At 56.3% G+C, this 10,319-nt stretch overlaps 1 protein-coding gene across 1 annotated transcript in view; it reads right to left on the bottom strand.

Moving 5' to 3' along the window:
* Positions 1-10,319, bottom strand: part of LOC106888459 (carboxyl-terminal PDZ ligand of neuronal nitric oxide synthase protein-like) — a 36,635-nt gene that overhangs the window by 7,108 nt on the left and 19,208 nt on the right. Inside the window, exons 3-9 of the mRNA XM_014942702.1 lie at positions 5,224-5,316; positions 4,614-4,672; positions 3,560-3,668; positions 3,043-3,184; positions 2,461-2,621; positions 1,249-1,416; positions 370-535 (exon numbers count right to left, since the gene is read on the bottom strand). Coding sequence (XP_014798188.1) covers positions 370-535; positions 1,249-1,416; positions 2,461-2,621; positions 3,043-3,184; positions 3,560-3,668; positions 4,614-4,672; positions 5,224-5,316 — 898 coding nt within the window. The remainder of the gene's footprint in view (positions 1-369; positions 536-1,248; positions 1,417-2,460; positions 2,622-3,042; positions 3,185-3,559; positions 3,669-4,613; positions 4,673-5,223; positions 5,317-10,319) is intronic.

The raw sequence follows: 10,319 nt of genomic DNA, 5'->3' as shown, positions 1-10,319 counted from the left end.
CCCCCCCCCCCCCCCCCAGCACCTGCTGGAATGGTGCTGGGAGCATCCCAACTGCTCCCTGGGACCTCAAGGAATGTAGAGATGCTCCAAAGCCCCCAAGAACTTGTCAGGATGGTGCTGGGAGTGTCCCAGCTGCTGCCCAGGACTGTGAGGGGTGCGGAGATGCTCTGAAGCCCCCCAGACCCTGCCAGGCTTGTACTGGGAACACCCCAACTGCTCAGAGATGTGCGGGGATGCTCTGAGGGGATGGTGCTGGGAGCATTCCAGCTGGTCCCCATGACTGTGAGGGGCGCCGAGATGCTCTGAGGGGGTGATGCTGGGGGTACCCCAGCACCGAAACCACCCCGGTGCGGGGGCCGCTGCGCTCACCCGGCTGCCGGTGTTGCTCCCGGGCTTCCAGCACCGTCAGCTGCCGCACCAGCAGCGAGACGTGCTGCAGCAGGTCTCGGTTGGTCAGGAGCAGCTGCCGCACCCGGGCCTGCGCTTCGATCCGCGCCGCCGTCTCGGCCGCCAGTTGGTCCTTCAGCAGCTGCACCTGCGGGGGCGATGCGGGGACGGGACGGGGCGATGCGGGGACGGGACCGCGCATCCCCGGGATCAGCGGCGGCGGCGGCGGCCCTCGAGCGCCCTCTGGCGGCCCCGCCGCGGCTCCCACCCCACCGGTACCCCCCCTCCACCGGTACCCCCCCACTGAACTGGTCCAGCTGCGGGCGGGGGATGCGGCTGCATCCCGGGCCGGGGGAGATCAGGGGCTGGGGGGCTCCGGTGCCGCCCCGGTAACATGAAAAGAATCGGGGAGTTGCTCAGCCGGGGGGGCACCGCCCCCCCCCGCTGTGGATAAAAATCAGATCAGAGGAGTGTGTTCCGGATCAAGGATGTTCTGAAACTGGGCATATGCGTGGAAAGGGATCAATTCCGGTTTGGGGGAAGAGGCACGGGGGGGTGGCTTCCAAAAAGGGGATGAAAAGGGAGCCGGTGGCTCTGTGGGGGCCCCCCCTGTGACCTGGCTAGAGCTGTCTGGGGTTATGTGTGCAGCCAGCCCCATGTCTGGGGGAGCTGAGCCGTGCAGCAAGCGATGCTGTGAGCGATGCTGTGATGATGCTGTGAGTGATGCTGTGAGCTTCCCGCACTGCACCCACCCCCCAGCACAGGGCACTTGCCCCCCCACTGCCAGCCCAGCCTGGCCAGAGGCTGGAGCAGGATGAGGAGAAGGGCTGGTGGCCCCCGAGGGGAGGGCAGGACGAGTACCTGGGCCACAGCCACCTGCGTCTGCTGCTGCTGCTGGAGGAGCTGCTGCTGGAGCAGCTGGAGGCAGTGCTGGGAGGCCAGCGGGGTGATGGAGGCCGAGGAGCAGGGGCTGCTTGGGCTGAGAAGCTGCTGGGAGCCGGCCGGGTGGAGGGAGCAGTTCTCGGTGTCCTGGGCATAAAGAAACGGGCAGGGTGAGTGGAACCACCAGCTCGGGCTGGGATTTGGGTGGTGGTTCCCAGTGGCACTGGCTGCATGGCATTGCAGAGTGGCCCCTGGCACCCCGGGACTGTTGAGAGGGGCAACCCTGGGTTCAGTGCCAGGCTCTGCAGGTCTGTGTGATCCCCGGGGACTGTGTGGTGGCCCCGTGGGTGGCTCTCCTCACCATCCGTAGCACAGGGGGTCTCAGCATGCAGCCCTGAGCCGGGCAGCACATCCCCCTGGCAGCAGCCTCCGACACTGGGGGTGTTTTGGGAGGGTTCCCTCCAGCGTTGCCCCACTGGGAGCCAGCCTGGGGCTGCTGCCCTTCGGCCCCTGCCCTCCCTTGGGCAGCTCTGGCTCCCAAAGGAACGTGTGGGGAAACCCTGCCTTCCCGGCCACGGAAACGCGCCCCATTGAGTGCCTTTCACGGCAGATGTTTCCAGCCAGGCCCTGCAAAGCGATACGATGGGGGGAGATGAAGCGAGGCCATTCAGGCCGCCGGGAAGCGCGCACAGAGGGGCTCTGCAGAGAACAGCCATTCATTGCAGCCAAACCACTGCTCGCGCCCAGCACGGCCCTCGTCCCTGTGCTGCCGGGGCTGGCTCCCCTCGGGGACACTGTCCCCTGGGCATGGGGGGCGAGGGGAGCTGGTGGGTCGCTCTCGGGGCAGTCGGATGCACAGAAATCCTCCCTGCATGGCAGGAAAATGGTTGCCTTGCCAAAGGTGCCTCCTCTTAGTTTTCGCCTGTTCAGTGGATGCTGCTGCGGGAGGGTGGGTCCTGACTCACTTCTCCTTCCAGTGCTGGGTGGTCGCTCCAGCAGAAGCCCCTCTGTCCTCTGCCCTGCTCTCCTGGACTGCGTTTGAAGCCAGCTCAGCCGTGCGCCGTGACCCCACTCCCAGCTCTCACCTCTCCCCCTGCCCTAGTGCTGGGACAGTCACAAGCCATGGTACAGTGACCCTGAGCAGAGGGACCCCAGCAGTGGCAGAGCGTCCTCATGGTCCCCCCCTATTACCTGGCAGTTCTTATCCTTTGAAGCTTGCCCAGGTTTCAGGACACTGAGGTCCCCCCTGGCAGTGGGCAGCTCCCCAGGTCCCCTCTCGGACACACAGATGCCGTCAGAATCGATGCCAACCTCTTCTGCATCCGTCATCTTGGAGCCCTTTATCTGGTGAACTTCAAACGAGATGGATAAATAAACCCAAGCTCCCCCCTGCTGCAGGATCACAGCAAGGAGCTGGGGCCCTGAGCAGGGCTGGCAGCCAAGGTGGCAGCTTAGGGACAAGGCCAGGACTTGCTTCAAGTCTCGGTGTGCTGTGGAGGGGCAGGAGGAAGGGGCTGGAGACCCTCAGCCTGCTGGACAAGGGGGCTCAGCCTCCGCCTTCCTGGTTCCAGGGTGGGTGGGCAGAGAGGGCAGATTCCCTGTGTCCCCCCATCCACAGGGTAACTGAGGGAGATGGAGGTGGTCCACAAAGGACATGCCACCTTGTGGTTCCCCCACCCCAAAACATCCCCTTGTGGTTCCCCCACCCCAAAGCATCCCTGTTGTGGTGGCTGAGAGGGGTTTCCTCCTGTCCCACGGGGACCCACGTGTCACCTTCCAGCGGCTGCTCCTCGGCCGACTTGTCGCTGGCTCCGTCGGCCTGCCCGTCGGCGTTCTGCAGGGCGTGCTGCAGGCTCAGCTTGTGGCACACCTCGAAGGCCTGTCCCACCGTCCGCACCACCCGCATCGCCTGGCTCTGCCGACAAAACCCACCCGGCTCAGCCCTGCCCGGGGCAGAACTGGGAGCTTCTTCCCAGTTTCCCACCCCGGGGCTGCCCCACGCTGCCCTGTCTCCTCCCGTGCCGGGGGGCTCCATCGTTGGTCCGTCCCAATGCATGGCATCCCCATTTCCCACAGGAGATGGGTGCTCTCCTGGGGCAGACAGGCTGGGCAGGAGGGGACAGGCACCAGGCATGGTTTTTTGGGGACATCCAGCACTGTCACTGCCTGTGTCTCTCCCCAGGGATCTCCACCCTCCCACCCAGCAGTTACTTGGGCTCGGGAAGGTACGAGGTCCCTCAGAGACCTCTCACCCAGGGGTGACCTGGCTGTAGCCCCCGCAGCATCCTACCTTCTTCTTCGATTTGAAGACGTTGCACCTGAAGGAGTTGTTAGCACCGTCCCTTGCGATGTAACTAAATATTTTCAGGTCTTGCGAGTCATGAGACACATAGAAGATTCTAGGTGGGAGAGAGACAACGGGAATGAAACACCCAGGAGGGGCTCTGCCCCCCAGACAACCTCAGAGGCTCCTGTGTGTCCCCAGGACTGGCTGGGTCACAGCACCCAGGGGTGGAGATGAGGTGGTGCTGGTGCACGGCCCCTCCTGCGATTGTCAAGGCAGGAGGTGGTGGATTTAAAGACTACTTCTGGTTTGACGGAAAACCTTCTGCTTTCTGAAGTAAGGAAAAGCTTTTTAAAGATGCGGTGGGAAAGCTAAAAAATCTATAGTATTGGAAAGTGTGCAGGAGCTATTTTTAGCCCCAGGAATGAATCCCTGCCCTGCTGCAGCGTGGCACAGCTGCCTGTTCAGCCACTGTCCTGCCAGGAGGTGCTGGTGCTAAAATTATTCACTTGGCAGATCTAACAGCCTGGTGCAACCTGGGCTCTTAACTGTGTCCACAGGCTACATACCATCGCTGGGGCTGCCTTCAAGGAAGCCGTCCTGATTGCTCCTGGGGCACCCAAAATACTTTGAGACCCCACAGCAGGGGCAATGGAAAGCCAGTGCTGCCCTACCACAGCCTGTACGGGTTAATTCCCTGTAAGCTCTTACACCTGAGAGTGAGGCCCTTCTTCAGAAGCACACGGTGAGCCACGCTCTGAAGGGAAACCGTGGGAAGCCTGTCTTCAGAGCCAGGATCAGAGAGTAATCCAGGCTGAAGGCATCTCTGGGGGTCATCTAGTCTAACCCCTGTTCAAAGCAGAGCCAGCTTCAAAGCTAGATCAGGCCGTCTCACTCTCAAAAATGTATGAAAAGGATTCCCCTCCAGTGGTAATTTTGCAACCTTGTTAATTTTTCATGGTCCTTTGGAAAACCAGCTGTGGTAGAGGTAACTCAGGAAGGGGGAGGATGGATATGCGTCGCTCAGGGCTGGACCTGGTGTGGATCCCCTGCCACATACCTGTACACAGGATCGTGCATCACCACCATCTTACTCTCGTCCCAGGTCCACTCCTTTCTCTGTGAGGGGACAGAAACAAAATTATAGTGAGTCAAGTCAAATCCAGGCTGCAGTTCCACTTTATGAGCAATTTCTGTTTCATCAGTATCTTGGATAAAAATAGATTTCTTTCATCATTTATCATATCTGGTCATCTGATCGCAGCCTCCAGGGCTGAAAATTGTCCCTAAGATTAATTCATAACATCAAATATGCAGAAGAGTAACATGTTTTGGGGAATAAGATGCTGAGCTGGGGCTCAGGAGATCTGGATCCAGCTGCTGGCTCAGTGGGAAGCACAGCCTGGGCAAGGAGCTGAGGGGTGCTCACCCTGGCCTACTGGTATTAACAAGAAAAAAAATCTATATTTCCTGAAAGCTTGGCTTTTTTTGATAGGGAAAAAAAATAATTCCTCCTCTCACAGTGTAATTTTCCCACTTCTTTTCAGCAAGGCTTTGATATTAGTTTGTTCGACAAAAAAGTGACAAATCAAGTCTTGTGAAAATTCCGTGTGTTTTTTAAGAAAAGGTCAGTCTCAGTGAGAAGCGTGACTGTCCCGGAGAAGTCTCACCTTCTGTTTCTTGCGCAGGATCACCTTCACCCCGTCCACAGACACGATGATGCTCACCTTCTTCTTCTTAATGTTCTTGGCTTTGAATTCATACTGATGGGAAGAAAAACCCAGGTTAGAAGAGAGGTAGAATTGGGGGGTTACTGGGGCCAGTGTTTTACATGAAAATGTCAGTTTTGTGTTTAAATCCCAGCTGCTGAGGGCAGTGGGAGCTTGTTTTATCCTGCTAAGAAGATCCATGTTGGGAAGGACCTGCTGCTGTAGCTGGGATGCTGGGCAGGATCCTGGCTTTGTCAGGAGCATCTCTTGGGAGAGGACAAGTGGAGCTCGATCCTCTGGACTGCATCCAGGGATCGTTAATGCGGATCTGGGATGAAGTTTTCCTGATGTGTTGGCCATGCCTAGTCCAACGGGACTCTGCACCAGAGGCTTGATGGGGAGAGGGCTCTTGCAGCAAACACCAAGCAGTGATTTATGGCATCTCTGGTGCCCTTGCGTGTCAGCACTGCAGCGCACGGGGAATATAAAATCACTTATGAATTGCAGGGAGGACCAGATGGGTGGCAATAACGCAATTATACCTCAGTCATTTACATAATCACATTAACCTCAGTGGGCTCGGTATCTCTGGAGAAAAACCCAGCTCCTCACCTGCAGGTGTCTGCAGTCTAAACTCGCCTCCATTTGTGTTAAAAATTAAACTGCTGGCTTTTAAATGTTGCTTTTGCTGACAGCTAGAAGCCTGGCAGAGCCTTTCCACTCCGCAGACCTGTATTTACAGCGCTGATCCTCACTGGCCCTGTTTTAGGCTCTATTTTTGGCCTCCAAATACAGCATTCTGATACCCCATGTTTTTCACAGCCCCTGTCTGAAATCCACCTCTCCTGGGCCAGAGCCTCAATTTATCTAAACCAGCACATCCCTTGCTGTCGGTGCAGCCACCGTGGATGTATTAAAAAAGAAATCCTTGGGATTTCTTTGGAGGGCAGACAGCCACCTCGCTGGTGAGCATGGAGGCACCGAGCCTTCCCGGGGAGTGCTGGGGCTCGTGGGGACAGGAGGTGCCCCCGCTCCATCGCTGTCTCCTCCTGGGATGCCTCTGTGCATCCCTCTGGAGAATCCAGGCAGCCGGTGTGATCCGGAGACTCAGGAGGACGAGGCGATGCCAAGCGGTGGAGTGCAGCCTGAAGCCTACCAACGCCGTGTAATTAGACATCTAATTAGGAGTCTTATCTCCTCAGACAGTCAGCGGAGCTGCAGGTAGCAATTGAGATGTTAAGGGAGTCCAGGCACCTCTTTCAGGAGCCTGAAGTTGAAGGGCTCTGCGTGTGGCACCCAAGCACCGCAGAGAAGATACGCATCTGCCCAGCTCCTCAGCACCCATTGTAAGCCACGCCAGCCTTACAGGCAGAAAATTGGGTGGCTTTCATGTTTATCAGGCTTTTGATACTGCTCATTGAATTCTTAGCAGTCTGCAAGGTTTATGGTATCAGACAGACCCCGGATTAAACCATAGCCTTTTGATCTCCCCATGAATTATTACTCTGAGACAAGCTCTTTAAAAAATCTATCTATAGCACCGTTGCGTGTGAAGCCAGAGCTAAATTTGCTAGACGTGTTTTTTTATTTATAGGGAGGAGTGAAGTGCTGGGTGAGGTGGGGAGTGCATCCTGCAGGCTGCCACGGGCCGGGGGGGGGACACCTCTGTGGGGACGAGGAGAACCAAGAGGGCATCTCCCACCCTGTGCCCCAGCAGCCCCCCCGTGCCCGGCACCCCCAGCCCAGCCTCGTCGGGTGCTCCCAGCTCTGCTGGGCTGGAGTTTCCCCCCTCCCTCCACGCTCAGCATCGCCAAACTGTTTCTCCTTGTCTGCTTGCATGAATGTCAATAAAACTGGGATAGATTGTTCTGCCCGCTAAAGAGCTATTTATCTTTCTTTATACACAAATGGCTGGGAAAATACTAGCTGAGCTTTCCAAGAAAAAGAGAGCAATACAGTGTATTTTCCCCTTGTAGCAACAGGGGTGCAATTACATTCAAACAAGGCTCTTTACTCAAAGGCTTTAAGCAAAGTCCAAGTCTGGATTTTGCAGAGATGCTTTTTTCTTTCTCTCTTGGACAGAAAGGAACAATCGGGAGCAGCGGCAACGCATCTCCGGGAGCTGCCAGGAGGGATGGCAAAGCTCTGTAAGCCCAGGGGACCCCAGCCAGCTGCTGCACCGCATTGCCCCGGCCTGGCTTCGGGACAGGTAGGGGCCCTGAGTTCCAAGCAGAGCTGTACAGCCCATGTCATACACCCGGCACCCTCTGCTCACCCCTGCCGTGGGCTAGTGCCAAGCCACCGCGCCGTGCCGCTGCAGCCGGGACCAGAGGGGCTGGAGAGACACATGGGGCAGGTGGGAGCAGAGCTCAGAGCTGCTCCCCTGCCCCACACATGGTATCTGAAGCAGTTTTGACCCCTGCAATCTGCAGGCAGCACCCTCAGGATGCATCCCTTTGCCACGGCATCCTCAGTGAGGAAGGAGGCTGATGGTCCTGCTCACGCTTTGCTGCCACATCCCCATCACAGCAGCTGAGGATGGCCAGGGCACACTCCCCACAGCTCCCAGCCACGGGCAGAATTAGCTCAGCCTGAAAACAGTAAAAAACCCAGTGGGCTCCCAAATCCTTTCTAAAGGGTGAAAACCCTCCAGCAGCAGGAGCTCCAGGATGGCTGGGCACCGAGTGGCAGCTCAGCTTGGGGGGCAGTAACGCCAGCCCCCGAGAGTAGGAACGGGCAAAGCCACAGCAGCCTGGGTTGGATTCTCTCTCCATCTCTATCAGAGGCAGATGGGATAGAGCTTCACTCATTTAATTGCTTCCTATCAAGCAGGAATCAGTATTTTAATTAACCGTGATTTATACGAGGACAAAAAAGCACCTGAAAAACCGCACTCCAAGAGAGCAGACTTCACCTCCTATAGAAATGTTCATGCATAAACCAACGCACGCGCGGGCACGAGGCTCCTGGCTACCCCGGCACCGCCGTCAGGGAGCAGTCTAGTCACTGATTATTTTTTTTTTCCTTACTACTGAATTGATGTGATTTTTTATTTTTTTTTTCCAAATTTGTCAAGGCTACCGACAAACCCAAGCCCACACAGCAGCCTTCCTCTTCTCTGCTGCCTTCCTTTGAGATTCAATCGTTATTCTCTCGCTGCTCGTGCCATCCTACAGGGGAAAGCTTGCCCCATGTTAAAGGATCTGGAGTCACCCTTATGCGTGGCGATTCAGCGGGCAAGCCTGGCAGCTTTCTTAGCTATGGAGACAAGATGGGACATTTTATATTAAAAGAAAAGCAGGTTAAAAAAGGGCAATGCATTTAATTTAATTTAGCAGCTTCATTAATTCTATTTCTGATGTGTTTGACCTGGAATACTTTCCATTTTGGCTTTTAAATTCCCATGTTTGAGTCCTTGCCTTTCATACGGTCCCACACACTGTTGGCATGTAATATTAACTTACCCAAGAGCTAAAGACTGTATGACTAGAAATGTTAATGGCGCTGTGTAATGCATATTTCATCTGATAATTCCACCCAAGCAGATATAAATTACACATGCAGTTACCAGCTTCCATCTGCTGATGAAAGAGAAGGGCTAATGCACATTTGAAATCATATGCAGTTTCCAGCACTAAGAACAACTTGCATGAATAGAGTTATTCAAGGAAGCAATTCTTAATGTGATTAATTACTGAAGGTATCAGGGCCTTCATTATGCAAATGAAAACTGTCATAAACTGGAGAGTTTGCAAGTCTTAGAGGCAGCCTCTCTTTCCAAAAAATGCATCTTCCTCATTAACAAAGAGCAGAAGGGCCAGACACGAGCGAGCTGGCAGAGCTGGAGGATGCTCCTTGCCATGGTTCTGGTGGTGTGTGCTGCTGGGCAGCCCGAGCTGTGTTGAGGGAAATCAAGGCAGAGGCTCTCCAGGGGTTAGAAACAGGAGTACATCACTGCTCCCACTCGCTGCTGGGCAAGTACTTTGTTTGGAAGATGTAACAGGCTTGGAAATGGATGATTCTTCCTGCAGCTGTGAATTCTCCGGCCAGTCCTTCGCCCGCTGTCCTGCCCGGTGCGGCCAGAAACAACCCCACAGCAACAGCCCCAGCCCCTTCCCAAACCCTCCCCACCAGATGGACACAGGGAGCAATGAGGAGGTGGAAATTCAGGCTCTGCCCCCCCGACAGACCCACTCTGGGCAGTGTCACCCCGGCAGGACCCACGGTCCCCCCTCCCAGGCTGGGACACGGCCGCATCCTGGCGCGGGGGACACATCCTTCCCTCCCACCACAGCCAGCAACCGCCGGTGCCATACGAGCTCCATCTCAGGAATTAGAGCCATGACGGATCCAAGCATTTCAAGTTCAGGAATGTTATTAATTTCAAACCAAACTGACCCGCGCAGCGTGAGGACACGGCATTATCTCGGCTGCCGTTTGAATTACTGGTGCTTGGAGCGCTGCCGCTTGGAACCGACGCTACAGAAAAAACTCCCTGGTCCTTCTCCCAGCAAGGGCAGCTCTGCCGAGCGCTGCATGCTGCCGGGGAGCTGACAAACCAGCAGTGGCAGTTCCCATACCCTTTGGACCGCAGGCTGTGGTCCAGCCTCTGGTCCCCCCCTCCAGCCCCGAGCCACCACAGCCCCTCCTGCATCACATCATCACACCTTCGGTCACCCACAGCCGCTCCTGCGCGGCCTCCGGCTGGAAACCGCTGGGTTATGGCCTCCCCTTTGTTCCTTTTGGGAAGCATGTGCCTGTCTGAATCCTATGAACTCCCCGTGCCCGGCGGCGGGGCGCAGGCCCCCGGGGACGCGGCCGGTGTGAATGCGGCCAGGCATAGCCCGGGCCTGCGCGGCTGTAGCTGAGCAACACGGAGACAAAGGCCACGCAGGAAGCGGCGGAGTCCAGGAGAGCACCTCCTGCCCAGTGGAAAAATGAGAATTTATGATCCTTGGAAACATAAAACTGTTCAGTGGAAAGCAGAAACCGAAGGGGGAGTACAATAGGCAAGGAGAATTCTGGCAACGTACCCAAAGTCTTTTTTTTTTTTTTTT

Source organism: Calidris pugnax, unplaced genomic scaffold (assembly GCF_001431845.1).
Source record: "Calidris pugnax isolate Ruff unplaced genomic scaffold, ASM143184v1 scaffold102, whole genome shotgun sequence".
NCBI lineage: Eukaryota > Metazoa > Chordata > Aves > Charadriiformes > Scolopacidae > Calidris > Calidris pugnax.
This window is presented reverse-complemented; position numbering and strand designations above follow the sequence as displayed.